Genomic DNA, 15,459 nt, shown 5'->3' on the forward strand with positions numbered 1-15,459 from the left:
CAAAGTTCCTCCTGCAACAACACAACCAAACAGCGGTTATCATTCATTCTATTGATCGGTTTGAGATGCTGTGATGCCATGAAAGGGGCGTGTCACAGCGTCCCTTTAAGGCATAAAACACAGCGTCTCACCGTCAGTAGAAAGGAGACTGGGAGCTGATGTAGAGCCTCTGTGTTTGGGAGGGGGGGGGTGGCAGCGTGGACAGGGGGGGGAGGGAGAAGGGGGGGGCCTGGGGGGGGAGGCAGGAGGCGAAGCAGGACAGCAGCCCGGGACTGGTGGAGGAGGGGGGGGTGACGAGGGGAGAGGAGGGGCTGCTGGGTGAGTCGCAGGAGGGAGCGCTCAGGAAGGAGGAGTCTGAGGGGGGAGAAAAGATTTAAAAACAGATGCAGGTTTAAACTCCGCTATGAGATGAATTTAAAATGGTTTTTGTAAACAAATGCGTTGGAGGCTTCGTAGTTTAATGGATCACTGAACCCAAAGGCACCCAAACTGACAGAAAAAGTTTGCATCCCTGGTGTGTGTGTGTGTGTGTGTGTGTGTGTGTGTGTGTGTGTGTCAGTACCCAGGTTCCACAGCGTGGTCTGAGCTGCCAGCTCTTTGGCGTCGTCCAGCATCACACACAGCTTGTCAGGGATGAAGGTGCTCTGAGTGGAGGGGATCACCACCTGCACACACACACACACACACACACACACACACTTACACACAGGTAGGCTTTGAGCTCTGTTGCGTGTGGCTCACAGGTACCTTGTAGAGCAGCAGCAGCGCCCCCTCCTGGCCGGGCGTGGAGTACAGCTGGTACTCGGGGAGCGACCAGTAGTTCCTGTGGCAGTAGAAGTCGAGCAGGCTGACGGCCGAGTAGATCTGACCCTGCTTCAGGGCCAGCAGGCTGGTGGGGGTCAGGGGGGTGCCGGGAAACAGGGGGAACACGCACTGGTCGGGCTCCTCTGAGGACACACACACACACACAGTCGTGGGCTTAGCTGCGTAACAATGAACACTTCCTGTGTGTTCGTATTCATTCAGACGAAGAGGATGAACAAGTTCATTCATCGAAAAGATTACAAATTGTAAATTGGAAACCTACAATAAGACATTGTGATGTATTGTCATGTACCAGCTCATAATTCATCACATGCAATTAAATGGGACCTCCTGGTTGCTATGGTTACCAGCTCTCCTTGTTGACACTGGAAAGCGCCAACTCATGTTTTAACATGTTTTTTTGTCAGAAAAACCGACGCCATCTGGAACCACAAGTAGAATCTACGTTTACAGAGGAAAGGACCAGCAGCTCGACTCCATGAAGCGTTGAGTATTCATGAGGCTTCAGGCGCCACAGATCTAACATTATCTTCCTCATCCTGAAGATGAGGAAGATAATCCTACTTTCACGCTTTTAAATGGGAGAAGTGACGATACTTTATTGCCATGGAAACCCTCCGAAAAACCGTTTCAGTCTGAAGTGAATTCGGTGCTTCGTGCGTTTGGTTCGTGTTCTGAAGAACATCTACACTGAGATGATTGATCACTAACGAGCATCGTTACACCTCCTCACCTGCCTCGCTGTAAAAGGGGCTTCCCTGCCGAGACGCCAGGGGCAGCGTTCTGCCTCCCATCATGCCGGCGTCGCTCCTGTGCAGAACCAATGTTCCTCCTCCTCCTCCTGCTCCTCCTCCTCCTGCTGCTGCTCCTCCTGCGCTGCCCCCCAGGTACCCTCGGTTGGTGTTGTACCTCCTCCCCCCGGCCGCGCCCCCCTCCTTGACCCCCGCCGGCTTGGCCAGCGTCACCTCCACGGTGGCCCCGTCGATCTGGGCGCCGTTCATGAGGCTGAGCGCCGTGACGGCGTCGTCGCGGCAACGGTAGTGGACGAAAGCGTAGTCCGTCAGCTTCTTCACGCGCTCCACGGAGCCCGGCTTGAAGCGGGAGAACTCCTGGCGGAGCTTCTCCTCGCTGGTGCTCAGCATCAAGTTACGCACCTGAAAGACAGAGTGGGGGGCGGAGCCATTGAATAACCTGGAGCGTCCCCTGGTCCATCAGTGACAACGCAGCAACAATTGACAGCTGGATGCCTTCAAAAGGGTTGTTTTCTGTTTAAGTGTTTTGAACTTGTAGTTATATTTGACTCCTCCCCTTTTCTTTGCTGATTCCAACCGTGACTCAGAACTGAGATGTTCGTTAAAACCGTACCTCAAACTGACTTTAAACTCCACACAAGAAACTTCTCCTTCCAATATCTGTCTCCCACACACACACTATCCTCTGACCCCCCCCTCCCAGGAGAGGAATACCATCCCTCCTCTGTAAAGTGCTTCTGGGCTTTCTATCAGTGTCTCGGCCTTTCAGAGTAAAAGCCCTCTGCACTAATTGATCCCCCAGAGGCCGAGCAGATCCGTTTGAGAACCCCCCCCCCCACTGAGTCCTCCCTCAACTTTGATCTCAACAACCCCCTGAATATTTCAGAGGCCTCTTCCAAAAGGAGGCATCCTTTTCTTTTTCTTTTATTTCTTTTTTTATAGTTAAAAGGAGTTAAAAGAAGAAACGATTGTTGCTTCTTACTCACGTAAAGGACTCTGACGCGCTGCATCACCTCCTCATCCACGTCCTTCTCCGGCTCCGCCCAGTCCACCTGGATGGAGTGACCCCACAGTTGGAAGGTTCCTATTTAGAGAAAATGGTTATAAAATTGTGTTGTGATTATTGGTCGGCCCCAAAAGATACAGGGTGTCATTTTCAAATGATACAAATATATGGACTACATATATGAAACAAAAGAAAATATTAAAAGACATTTAATTCAATTAATCAAGTCATTCAGATTCAGAGAAAAATTTATTAAAAAGGTAAAATAATAAATAAAGGAAATTAGTAACGTGTAATAAGTAACCGATAAACTTTTGGTTAGGAAAGGACGTGTGTGTTTACTCCAAAAAGGACACGGAGCACATGAACCACACAGCAGCCCGTTCACCCAGAAACAGGAAGAACATGAATAATGGAGGAGAAAACTTGATTTACACTCAGATGGTTAACGTTAAAGAGGAGGAGAGGATCTCAGTCCTCTGCAGCGATGCAGGAGGGTTCACTTTCTGTAGATGGATTTCTGTAGTTTCCTCAATGAGTGTAAATAATAACAGAAGACATTGAGAACCCCCCCCCCCCCCCCTCAGACTCTATGCTGCAGTGATCTGTGTTCCGCCGCCCTCTGCTGAACGAACACAGGAAGTGACCCAGTGGGCTGAGAGGGCGGGGCTTGCGTTACCTGGTATGAGCTTCCTGCGGGCCATGGCCGCCCCTTTGTGGGACTCGTACTCCACGAAGGCAAAGCCTCGATTGCGGCTCTTGTCGGTGGAGCTCGGGTAAACGATCACGTCCACCACCCCGTCCGTCACCTGGAGACGCAGAGAGAGATATGTGTGTATACATACAAACCGTATCAAATGTACCAACTAAAATATAGGAAATACATCAATGAGATGGACTCATAAGAGAGAAAGTAAACAATATACTAAATAAAGGAAATGAGAACTTAATTCATAAAGTTAGAATTAAACGAATGAATCTTCTTCTGTGTTGCAGCGTACCTTGGTCATCTCCTCCATGATCTCCTCCTTCCTCTTGTCCTTGGGGATGGAGCCGATGAAGAGGCGGCAGTTGTCCAGACTCACGCACACGCCGATGAACTTCCCCGGGTGGATCTCGTAGTTGTCCAACATCTGGATGGCTCTCTGCGCCGCCTCTCTGCAGAGCGTCATTCACTTTGCTTTTGTATGGGTGCGCGTGGGGGTCATTTTACGCCGTACGCACACGCTCTCTGTCCGCTTCCTCACGTGTGCGTTTGTGCCCCCCCCCGTGCACACATACATGTTAGGATTTCCTGTTACCTGTTGGTGTACATGACGAAGGCGTAGCCGCGGTTCTCTCCGCTGAACTCCATCATCAGTCTGAACTCGTAGATCCGGCCGGCTCTCTCAAAGAGCGGCACCAGCTCGTCTTCGTACAGGTCTCTAGGGATCTTCCCCACAAAGACCTCGCAGCCCCGTGGGGGGGCCGGGCCTTTCCAGCCTGCAAACACACAGCGTCACAACAAGGTAAACAGTAGGTAGTGGCAGGACCGGCTCATTTACAGGTGCGTGCTTCTGGATTTCTAATCATGTCATGGTCCTGCCCCCCCCCCCCCTCCCCCCTACACACACACCTGGGGGCGGTCCTCCGTACTTCCTCTGTCCGTTCTCCTGCACCATGTTGTATCCCGTCTTCTCCATCAGAGCGAGCAGAGCCATCCCTTTGGCGCAGGAGGCCTTGAACTCCTCCTCGCCCGCCAGCGGGCTGACCTTCCCCGAGTCTCTGTCCATGTCGGAGTCAGAGTCCTGGCCCCAGTCTGTCCAACGGGAAACACACGCTGCTTTAACACCTTCTATCGCTTTATTGAATGAATTTAAAAAGGAGTTAGATGTAATACTTTTTTATGTTTATATTTTGTAATGTTTTATTCTATTTTATGTCCCGCCCCCTGCCTCGCAGACACGCGCTCAGGGCCTCCGCGTTCATTCCACTGACCGCCTCCTTAGCTAGCTTAGCTAGCTTAGCTCGCTAACGTAGCTTAAAGTCTCTTGTTCATTTATGGTTGTAACCGGCGCTAACAGCTACAGTAGACATAAGATTAAGAATAACAGCCATGTTGTTTACTCGGTGCCGACTTAAATAAGACTTTTCCAAGTGAAACTACTCTTTGATGAGCTAATTCATTAGCTAGCATTGTTAGCGTCTCAGAACTGTTCAACCGATTTTTATAGCTATCAGTTAGCTTGTATATTTGAATGATAACTAAGCTAATTAACTTTGCTTAAGCGATTAAATAAAACTCCTACCGTTTTTTTCTGCCGCCATTTCTGTCCACGGTTCTTTAGAGGATTAAAATATAAACGGGCAGCAGTTGAAAGTCAACGTGACGTCACTGACGTGACTTCGATCATTTAAACAGAAACCAACGTTACTTGCAAAGAACGTCTGTTGGCGGAGGTTTTGATTGACACGGAGGCCGAGCCAATCAGCGCGTGTATGTGATGGAGGGAAGGCGGGATCGAATGTAGATACTTATCTAGGTCGGTAAAATATTTAATCAAATGAAAACTGAAAAAGGATATATATATGTATTAGATCTAAATTAAATTTAAGAGAAAAGAATGTAGAAAAACATATAATTTTATATATATATATATAATACATATATAATAAATATATCTCAAGTTGCAGAATGATGGTGCCACTTGCCCCAATATCTGGCCTGCCATCCATATATGCCACAATGCCATGGTGTCATGGTGAATGGTACGGTGTTGCCTCAAGGAAACATTTGAATTTCAACAAGTTTACATTAAAGTACATTAAACTATTAGAAATTGAGCCGATCCTTTTGGGGCACTCAGTAAAAAAGGTTTTCAAAAAGGCCTCCAGAGAGTCATATGACACATTCAAACGCTGCTATTGGTTCCTTATGGTCCTGGCTCTTATTTAAAGTATTGCATCATAATTGGGGATGTATTGTGAGAATGTAGAAGGCCAAAAATGGGTGTGTTGCCTAGAGGCAACATCCTACCATAGAGGGATATATTAGTATATAGTAGTTCAGTTATTAACCCTTAAAAGAGGTGTTCTGGGTTCTTCCTCCTGCTCCTAAACCCTCGCCCTCCAAACGGACCGTTTTCAGAGCAAAGAGTTTCCTCCCCAAAGACAAACTCACTTACTCGGGTTGAGTGAGAGAAAATACACAAGACGAGGTTCAGCTCGGGTCTTTCCCCTGAGAAGTGGATCCCATAATGTATAAAGTGTCCCTTTAAAATGGAGCTGCTAGCAGAGACAACGAGGTCCCAGGACCTGCTGATCAGGAAAACCCTCCAAGACGGAAAGGGGAGCTTAAAGCTCTCTCCAGTAATCTTAAAGAGGGCCACCAGGAGGAGCAGATGATGCACATAAAAGGTACTTTCATCAGGTCTCTAAGTTTCTAAGTTTCTATTTCTAAATGTCTCCACTGGTTGGGTAAACGTGAAGAAATGAAGCCAGAGGCTGGACGTGGATGCTGAAGCGTTTATTGCAGCAAAGTTAAGAACTTGTGTTCTCAGTGGTCTTCATGAGCCTCACTGAACATCAGCTGCGGAAGGATCACATGTTCTTGGCACACATGAAATTAATCTCATCCGAGCAGTCGTCATCATTCCAGAGTCCCCACTCTGGAGAAACCAAAGAGAAGAAAACACGTTAAAAACGTTCAGTGAACAATGCGGCTACGTCACATTTCGTTGAATGACCTGTGTGAGTGTGGCCCGACATTCTGATTCAGGTCTCCCCGCCCCTTCGCTGCCCCGCCCACTCCCATCCCTTCAAAATAAAAGTCCCATTCTTCTCATTACTTTTGTGGTTGACCTCGACGCAGTCCTCTTGACCGGAAAAGTTGTCCGGCTGACCGGGGAACCATTGAGAATAGTCGACCTTAGATCCATCGGTGTACACGAACCCCTCCTGAAAGGACACAAGAGTGAGGATCGGGCCAGGACGTGAGACAGCGTGGTCCTCCATGTATCATGCGCCTCTCCTCCCTCCGATCACGCCGAGACCTTCGCTCACCCCGGATCGCTTGGCTCCGATCCAGAAGGGCTTCCTCTCCGAGTCGGCGAGAATGGTGATGCAGACCACTCTCCTCAACTGGTCATCGTTGTGGGCCGACACCAGTTCACTTCCTGAGGCTTTGCAATGTGCCTGAAATCAACGGAAAAAGGGAGGGTTGGTCCCCGCCCGGGGAGAGAGGTCCGCGGGGATTGTCAGACGGTCCTTACGTCTGCGTCTTTGAAGGCCTTTGGAGTCGTAAAGTATTTGGCGCAGCGCTTTTCATCGATGCGGCTCCATCCGTCACCGCAGGGCTTCACCACGTCACGACATATGAGCTGAGCAACACTGTCTGTGGGAGGAACAAGGGCTTTAATCACACAGAGTACTTGTGTCGCTTTGCATGATGTGTGTACTGACCTTTAGGCCGGCCTGTGACAGAGCTCAGGATGTCCACCAGCAGCAGGGAAGTAGTTAACACGGATAGACGCATGACTCACGCCTCTCTCAGACCTTCTGGATCTGGACCTTTTTGGGGGGAGAGATCCAGTCTTTCAACAGATTAAACAAACGGAACATAATGTCTTAATTGTTTGGCAATAGCAGCTCACCACAGATAGTTCTGGTTCCTCTTTGCTCTTCAGTCTGACTCTCAAGTGGCTCTTCCTTTTATACTTTTTGGGGACATTGGCAGAGCGTCGACGTGTCTGCGGGGCTCAAGTGTCGACATTATTTCCATATGTTTGATAATCAGAGCAAACACAGAAAGGACGGGTTTCCACCCAAAAGACAAACACACTTTGGCTTGAGGTGTGTGAGAAAAGAACAAAGACAAATATCCGCTGTCAAGAAGTTGAACCCTTATTATATTTAGATTGTCCCTTATAAAAGTTTGATTTGCCACCAAGTAGCCTCAACCTTTGGGACACAGTGCTGCATCTCATGCTACAACTGAGTCTAGTGCTTTATATTTTGCTAAATGTACTTAATGCTACAACCGATTTGACATCTAATGCTACGTTGCATGCTACGTCTCATGCTAACATGACAAGGCAGCTGAGCAGGCGATGGTGGTGCCAACAGGAAGTTGATTTGTTAGTTCTGGAGAACAGGACACCGAGTAAAGACAACGAGGTGAAGACTTGTGCTGTTAACGTGTCGATCGTGATGAATTGACCTGGTGGTGGGAGCCGTTGATGGTTTTGATCTAATGTGGAGTTAGATATCGGTGTGAGTGGATGGTTTCTATCTGTAGACCGTTAATATTCTCCTTCCTCCTCCATGAGTCAATAATCCACTCTTTGATCTGTCACACGTTTCATCTCAAATGATTTAAATGTTTCGACGCCTCCGGCAGAATTTTTTTAGGATGTTTGATCTTGATAATGACTTCACTGAATCAGCAACAAGGACATTTAGAGCTGCGAGGCAGTCGATGAGAAGCAAAGACAGTTGACTTTAAAACGCTGAATATTTAAAGCTGAAGGGGAGGGCAAATTTGAGAAAACGGACTAAAGTGCTTTATATTTACTTTACTCAGATATGGAAACATGTCCAAACATTTGGCTGAATAAATTGCTCCATATTTGGTCACAAGAATATTGGTCTCAGAGAGAAGTGACAGCAGCGTTTCACATTAGAAATGTTCAGAGTGCTGATTAATGAACTATTAGAGTGTTCGTGTGTGCAGTTCATGTCCCGAGCTTTACACTATTGATTTTACTCAAATCTAAAATAGTTTAAAATTCAAATCAAGCCAAATTAGATGAATCTAAAATACAATATTCTAAAACAAATCGAGAAGATCAAATGAAATACTGCAAATGTAAAAATGACAAGTTCAAACATATAATAAAACAGAAATGGTTATGTTGCCGTATTTGATTTTACAAGTTTCTTGAATGGGAGAAAATGTAATTGAATATACGTAGAAGGTCCTGGGCTCGACTCCCCCCAGCGGCCTTTGTCTCTGTGTCAGCGGTCGAGGCGCCTTTCCGCAATGATCACAGCCGTATGGTTTCTCACCTGTGTGAGTGCGTCGGTGGATCTTCAGGCTACCTGGCGTAGTGAACGTTTTCGCGCACTGATCGCAGCCGTAGGGTTTCTCGCCAGTGTGAATGCGTTGGTGGATTATGAGGTCCTTCGCCGTGGTGCACGCCTTTCCACACTGATCACAGCTGATCTCTCCAGAGTGGACACGCTTGTGGACTTTCAAAACACCATGAGAGGAAAAAACTTTCTCACACTGGTCACAGCTGAAAGGTTTCTCTCTGGTGTGGCTGCGTCTGTGGATTTTCAGTTGCCTTAATTGAGTGAACGCAATATTCACACATGTACGGTTTCTCTTCAGTATGAGCGAGCTGGTGGGCTTTGCCATCAAGATTGTCTCACATTGGTCACAGCAGTGTAGTTTCTCTAGAGTGTGAATACGCTGCTGTCTTTTCACTTCAAAAGGAGTGATGTCTTTCCCACACTGGTCCCAGCTATGTGGTTTCTCCTCGAGGTGACCCCTCTGATGAATCTTTAAATATCTCACGGTGGTGAAGGACTTGTCGTTTTAGTCGTTCTGCCCCTGCTTTCCATTTCTATGGCAACAGAGAGAAACACAAAGACAGTCAGTGAGATTGATTGATAACCAAAGATGTCCTAATGTCAACAATAATTTAAAAAAAAAATGTTTGGGCAATAAAATTCAAATAATTGTTCAAGAGTACAAACTAAGACGTCAACCTCTTTTCCTTTCTTCACGCAATCATCCAAAAGCAAACGTCCCTTCGACTCATCAACTCCAGTACGAGTCTCACATTCATCTCACCGGTCTCGCTGCTCGTCCTCTTCTTCTCTGGTATCTGATGGTCCTCCTGATCCAGACCGGTGTGCTGCGTTGGCTCCTGCTCTTCGTCCTCCTCAGCGTGGCCGATGAAGAGGCTTCCAGAATTCCACATCTAAATCAAACGTATAAACAAACAACTAAACATCTTTAACTGTGTTTTAGAGGCTTTACTGAAGTAGAAGTACTAATACTACACTGGAAAATAAAACACAGCTAAGTTTTACTTCGATGAGAGTATGCAAGTCATTTAAATGAGTGCGACTGCAAATTCACATTCTGTCATAGAAACAGAAAAGGTTTAAAATTTATTGTTTTACAAAGAGTTTGTTAATAATAGAAATTATAATCCTAATAATTCAAAAATAAAGGTTCAGACCTCGTTGTGGCTATTTCAAATAGTTGTGTCAGAAAGACGTACTCATCTCTTTGACTTTTCATCCTCCTCTTCCTCCTCCTCCTCCTCCTCCCAGCTGGCAGACAGGAAACTGAATTTCTGGATCAGTGAAGACAACACATAATGGAAATATAATAGATGAACCACTATAGTTATTGCTTGTTAAAATGAGATCACTCAGAGTACTTACAGTTTAAACAGTACGTGTACAGGATTATTGATTATAGGAAGACATTATTGTTACAGTAAAGACAACAACGATGATGCCCTTGGAGATGGAATTCACTAATCTGTACTTAAGATTAATTTATAACAGGAGCCAGTTTTAATGGAGGAAGAACCCGGATGTTGTTACTGTAAATAGAGTAGTACAGGTCAGTCTGTCCGCCACGACGCCCCTCAGGAGGCCGCAGGGCGCCTCGGCCGCCATCTTGGGTGTGTTGGTCTCGCGTCTTCTTCTTCTTTGACTGTTTGGCGGCGCACAGACCAACGGCTCCCTGCGGCCCCCTGCCGGCGGGAGGGTGTGACGTCAGGGCTTGATGACGTTTCATTCATTGAAGGACATACAATTCAGAGGGTGGGGGGCTAAATAAATTTAATAAAATAAATTTGATAAAAATTCCATACAAAAATATAACAAATATAAATTCCCTTTAACGTTATGTATGGACAAAAAGCTGCATATTAACAAAAAAGCGGAAGATTTAGAGATTTACGATAAATGTATTTATTTTTATTTTTATTTATTTTTTTATTTTTAATTCTGTCTGATTTCTAGCTTGGTTTTCTCCTTTTCTTCTTCTGCCTCTAATCGGACTCTCACGCTTTTAAGCTGTCGTCCAATCAGAATCTGCTCTGACACCAAAACAAGGAGGAGGGGGGGTAGTAAAAAAAGGTGTGTCCGCCAGAAGGACGATCTCGGCCCGGTTGATTTAAAGTGAAGGAAAGAAGTGATAAAGGAAGGAGGAAGGGAAATAATTAAAAAGAACAAGAAAGAGACATAAATGTGAAAAAGTAATGAAAGAACGTGACAATAGGAAAGAGGAAAGTGACAGAGGAATCTAATGGAGACGGGGAATCCTCTCACCTGTCTCCCCCCCAAATAAATCCCAAAGCGTGTGAACAGGGCCTCCCCTCCTCATAGAGCACCTCCTTAAGTCGATCGTAATTACTGATTCACAAAGCAAGACAGGGCTGGCAGTGTGGTGTTGGAAGGAGGGGGATGGAGGTGGAGGTGTAAGCAGATCTTCCACCACATGTTGGTGTAGTTCTTCCGGTTGGCCAGCAGGGGGAGGTAAAGGTCAAAGATCACCAGCGGTTTCCATCACATTTAAATTAAAATATAAATTCACTTTTAAACACAAACTATAGCTCATAACTTTCTGAAAACTTTTGAAGAATTAATATTTGGATTTACAGAGAATACTTGAAAGTCTGCAAACAAATGTAGAAATTCCTAAACAGAATTTATATTCAAAACTTTATTTACATATTACAAAGTACATACATAAAGTGTTACAGCATCTTGAAAAATAAATTCTGTTCACACGTTTCGACGGCTGGAGAACAGTCGGGATGTGAAGGATATCTACAGATATTTACATTAAGAGCTTCAGCAGAGGAAACTACAGACAAGATGGCCGCCTCAGCAGAGCAAACTACAGACAAGATGGCCGCCTCAGCAGAGCAAACTACAGACAAGATGGCAGCCTCATCGGAGCAAACTACAAACAAGATGGCAGCCTCATTGGAGCAAACTACAGACAAGATGGCCGCTTCAGCAGAAGAAAGAAACGTTATATAATAAGATACTTAATAAAAATAAAAAATGTTATGGCAGATGTTTACGACTTCAGTGGGAACCAATCAGCACGCAGCTGAGAGGTTTGAATTTGAACTGGCGCCTCATTGGCTGACGGCATCAGCTCGTCTGATTTAAACAATTTAACCAACTTAATTAGTTGTTTTAAGTGATTCGGGCTGTTAAATATTAGAAAATGAGAAAATTAAATGACGTTATTTCCACAATGATTCAAAGTGAAACGTAACTCTAAAATTATCTTTGGTCCCCTTGACGCCACAACTTGAAGCGTGCTTCATGTTCTTTTAGTTGTCGTTGTTGCTAAGCACCCAAAAACACACCTGTCAATCAAACAGCCTTTTTTTGTCTTTAAATGGCCCCGAGTCCTGGGTCACGAGTGTTGACTTCCTGTCCCTCCGCCCCCCAACACAGCGGCTCCTAGCTGACCATCCACAGGGTGAAGGGCACGAGGAGGCTGGGCAAGGAGGTGCCGGGGGAGACCCCCCAACACGCCATGGACAGGAGGCCCAGCAGCGCCGTCAGCGCCGCGCTGCGCTGGTCCCGGATCAGTGACTTCAGCCACTCACAGAACTGCAAGAAGAGGCAAAACGTGAAGTTAGAGAGCGACGTTCAGCCTTTCATCACATCACAAGAGAAACCACGTCTGAGCACCAACGTGACATCCGCATGAACTGTAATGATCATAAAACAACTTCTTTTTAGGTCAGACGTGTGCCTTTCAAAATAAGATTCACAAATGTCTGCTTGTGTTAAATATTCACTTTTGGAAGAACCCAGAATATCTATGACCTGTTGTTTATTTTTACTGTGGGGGCCCCGAGCCCCCGTTAAGAGCTCCTGTTGGCCCCCATTAAGCAAGCAGACTGCCAGACTGCAGGCAGGGCAGATGTTTAGGTGACCAATTACAGGAAGTGAAACTCGACCAGGAGGAATTCTCTCTGGAGTCTGAACGGCCCAACAGGCCACGCCCCCTACCCCCCCCCGAAAAGCACAATAAACATGACTTCAATCAAACATCCGTCATGTTGAACTTTTAATAACTTAAATAACTCTATTATTGATCTGATGGACGTCGAAGAGAGCTTTTATTGTGAAGGACCACACTGATTTAATCGAATAAAATAAAATATAATATGTATAATAAATACATTTAATACAAATGATCCTCGTCCTCCTTCACCTTCACCTCTCACTCCTCCTCCTCCTCCTCCTCTCCTCCACCTCCGCCTTCTCCTTTTCTTCCTCCTCTTTCCCCTCCTCCTACTCTTCCTCCCCCTCCTATTCTTCTTCTCCTCTTCTTCTTCCTCCTCCTCTCCTCCACCTCCCCTTCATCTTCTCCTCTTCTTCCTTCTCTTTCTCCCGCTCCCATTCTTCTTCTCCTCTTCTTCCTCCTCTTTCTCCTCCTCCTCCTCCCCTTCATCTTCTCCTCTTCCTCCTCCTTCTTCTCCTCCACCTCCCCTCCTTCTTCTCCTCTTCCTCCTCCTTCTTCTCCTCCACCTCCCCTTCTTCTTCCTCCTCTTTCTCCTCCTCCTCCTCCCCTTCATCTTCTCCTCTTCCTCCTCCTTCTTCTCCTCCACCTCCCCTCCTTCTTCTCCTCTTCCTCCTCCTTCTTCTCCTCCACCTCCCCTTCTTCTTCCTCCTCTTTCTCCTCCTCCTCCTCCCCTTCATCTTCTCCTCTTCCTCCTCCTTCTTCTCCTCCACCTCCCCTCCTTCTTCTCCTCTTCCTCCTCCTCCTTCTCCTCCACCTCCCCTTCTTCTTCCTCCTCTTTCTCCTCCTCCTCCTCCCCTTCATCTTCTCCTCTTCCTCCTCCTTCTTCTCCTCCACCTCCCCTCCTTCTTCTCCTCTTCCTCCTCCTCCTTCTCCTCCACCTCCCCTTCTTCTTCTCGTCCACCTCCTTCTTAGCCTCCCCCTCCCCCTCCTCCTCTCAAAGCAGCCTTGTTCTCAGGACCTTTCCAAAGATCGACCCACTTTTTCCTCCTTAGGAAAGCGGCGTCCCACAGAACGCTTTTGTTTCTCTGCTTTTACACTTTTAGTAAGTGAGTCACATCCCGCTTGGTGAAGGACGGATTGGTTTCATTTTACAACCTTCGTGCCGCATCCTTCGAATGAAGATGAATAAAATGTCGTTTTTTCACGTTTTCACTCTGAACGTCACGGAACGCTCCTTCAAAGTAAAACGTTGTTCAAAACAACCCCCCCCCCCACTCCCCTCCAAACACGCACACACGCAGCAGATGGACTCGCGTGTCCACCGCGCGCGCCTCATGCCTCCGGTGTGAAGTGCAGCGGAAATAAAAACATCAAAGCCGCCACCTCCAAGCACGCGCGCGAGACCTCTCACCTTGTCGGTCTGCAGGCTCTGCGCGCTCCCGTAGCGGCAGTGCGTGACGAAGTGCTCGCAGTTGTTCCACAGCAGGCTGTAGGACACGGAGCCCACGAGCCGCTCCGCGCGGCGCGCCACCTCCTCCCCGGGGAGCGCGCACCGGCACGCGGCGCGGTCCGTGGCGTTCAGCAGGATCCCGGCGCCGTACGCGAAGTCCTCCACCAGGTCCACGCGCACGCTGGCGCGCTTGGAGAGCACGCCGAGCACCAGGCGCGTGTTGGTCACCGTCTCCTGGACGCGCCGCCCGTCGCCGGCGAGCACGTCCGGGATCAGGTGCGCGACCCGCCCGTCGCCCAGGTAGATGCCGAAGTGCGTGAAGAGTGTGCGCGGGACCTCCAGCAGGTCTCCCCGGGAGAACCGGTGCTCCGGTCCCACGGGCTGCGGCGGAGATTCCTCCCGGTCGCGGCAGGCGGGCGGCGGCTCTCTGCCGCGCGGCGGGGGGGGAGGCAGCAGGCTGGTCAGCTTGACGTGCGCGAGGAGGAAGAGCTTCTCCAGGAGGAAGGTGAGCGTGTCCAGCATGGTGACGGAGGTCCTCTCGGTGCTCCCGCTCTGCCCTCTCTGCAGAGCGCTGCTCCTTCGGGGAGATTTGGGGAGACGGAGGCAGGAGGAGGACCGCGTGACGTCACGACGGAGGAAGGACTCGAGAAGCGCTTCCTCATCTTCATCCAAACACCCGTGTTTGGATGAAGATGCTCTGACTCCATCTCCTCACTCTGATCAGATGGAAGATTCAGGTTTGCACACATTCGGATTATTGATCTAATGGAACATTATAGTATTATAAGTATTGTTTTACACTTTAATGCTGCAACAAGTATAAAGAGGAATATAGTAAAAAAAAGGGTTAAAAGTACTCAGGTCCTTCACTGCAGTACAAGTACGGTGAGAATACTTCAAAGTGAAAGTAGATACGTTTCTGCAGCATAATGAGTGTGTTGCATGTTTTTTGGATACTTTAATCTGCTTCATGAGAACCTTGTATCTCCAAAGAGAACCAGCAGCTTCTTTATTCATCTAGAAGACCTTCTTCCTCCTTCAGGTGCTCACAAACATTCAACATCTGAAGAGACGAGCTTCACCTGGATAGGAGAGTCCTCACGAGGCCACGAGTACCAGTACACACACACACACACACACACACACACACACACCAACCAAAGGCACTCAGAATTTCCACCGCAGCAAAATGCTGCTGACACACACACACACACACACACACACACACACACACACACACACACACACAGTGTGGAGGATCATGGGAACACTGCAGCGAGGAATTGACACTCAAACGGAGCAATGCTGAGGTCACAGCGGTTTATCTTCCCAATACCACCAAATGGCTTCAAGCACACACACACACACGCACACTCACACAGACACACACACGCACACACACACGCACACGCACACAGACACACAC

General features: G+C 47.6%; 4 protein-coding genes across 4 annotated transcripts in view; 1 reads left to right on the forward strand and 3 right to left on the reverse strand.

The window, feature by feature from the left end:
* Positions 1–15,459, forward strand: part of fgb (fibrinogen beta chain) — a 126,701-nt gene that overhangs the window by 61,154 nt on the left and 50,088 nt on the right. The window lies entirely within an intron of this gene.
* rbm46 (RNA binding motif protein 46) lies at positions 134–4,990 on the reverse strand. The gene is made up of 11 exons (XM_062561655.1): positions 4,872–4,990; positions 4,199–4,381; positions 3,885–4,065; positions 3,585–3,741; positions 3,263–3,392; positions 2,564–2,661; positions 1,559–1,979; positions 748–947; positions 563–665; positions 230–354; positions 134–169 (listed from the first exon to the last, which is right to left on the reverse strand). The coding sequence occupies exons 1-11, from the start codon at positions 4,888–4,890 to the stop codon at positions 134–136; spliced, it is 1,653 nt and encodes a 550-aa protein (XP_062417639.1). The 5' UTR covers positions 4,891–4,990.
* LOC119223071 (C-type isolectin Sp-CL4-like) lies at positions 6,084–8,970 on the reverse strand. Its single transcript, XM_037480176.2, has 6 exons — positions 7,215–8,970; positions 7,024–7,131; positions 6,834–6,955; positions 6,625–6,756; positions 6,411–6,519; positions 6,084–6,230 (listed from the first exon to the last, which is right to left on the reverse strand). The coding sequence occupies exons 2-6, from the start codon at positions 7,094–7,096 to the stop codon at positions 6,163–6,165; spliced, it is 504 nt and encodes a 167-aa protein (XP_037336073.1). The 5' UTR covers positions 7,097–7,131; positions 7,215–8,970; the 3' UTR covers positions 6,084–6,162.
* Positions 11,307–14,761, reverse strand: LOC119223041 (lecithin retinol acyltransferase-like). Its single transcript, XM_037480132.2, has 2 exons — positions 13,995–14,761; positions 11,307–12,222 (listed from the first exon to the last, which is right to left on the reverse strand). The coding sequence occupies exons 1-2, from the start codon at positions 14,553–14,555 to the stop codon at positions 12,070–12,072; spliced, it is 714 nt and encodes a 237-aa protein (XP_037336029.1). The 5' UTR covers positions 14,556–14,761; the 3' UTR covers positions 11,307–12,069.

Source organism: Pungitius pungitius, chromosome 1, assembly GCF_949316345.1.
Source record: "Pungitius pungitius chromosome 1, fPunPun2.1, whole genome shotgun sequence".
In the NCBI taxonomy this organism is placed as follows: Eukaryota; Metazoa; Chordata; class Actinopteri; order Perciformes; family Gasterosteidae; genus Pungitius; species Pungitius pungitius.

What these genes read in the sequence shown, in the direction of transcription:
- LOC119223041 (XM_037480132.2), bottom strand. Translation starts at nt 14,555, where the DNA reads ATGCTGGACACGCTCACCTTCCTCCTGGAGAAGCTCTTCCTCCTCGCG. An exon ending in AGAGCCTGCAGACCGACAAG is followed by an intron (nt 12,223 to 13,994) that starts GTGAGAGGTCTC and finishes CTCTTCTTGCAG; the next exon opens with TTCTGTGAGTGGCTGAAGTC.
- LOC119223071 (XM_037480176.2), bottom strand. Translation starts at nt 7,096, where the DNA reads ATGCGTCTATCCGTGTTAACTACTTCCCTGCTGCTGGTGGACATCCTG. An exon ending in TGTCACAGGCCGGCCTAAAG is followed by an intron (nt 6,956 to 7,023) that starts GTCAGTACACAC and finishes TTCCTCCCACAG; the next exon opens with ACAGTGTTGCTCAGCTCATA. An exon ending in AGGCCTTCAAAGACGCAGAC is followed by an intron (nt 6,757 to 6,833) that starts GTAAGGACCGTC and finishes CGTTGATTTCAG; the next exon opens with GCACATTGCAAAGCCTCAGG.
- rbm46 (XM_062561655.1), bottom strand. An exon ending in GTACGGAGGACCGCCCCCAG is followed by an intron (nt 4,066 to 4,198) that starts GTGTGTGTGTAG and finishes GTGTGTTTGCAG; the next exon opens with GCTGGAAAGGCCCGGCCCCC. An exon ending in AGCGCGTCAGAGTCCTTTAC is followed by an intron (nt 1,980 to 2,563) that starts GTGAGTAAGAAG and finishes TCTGTCTTTCAG; the next exon opens with GTGCGTAACTTGATGCTGAG.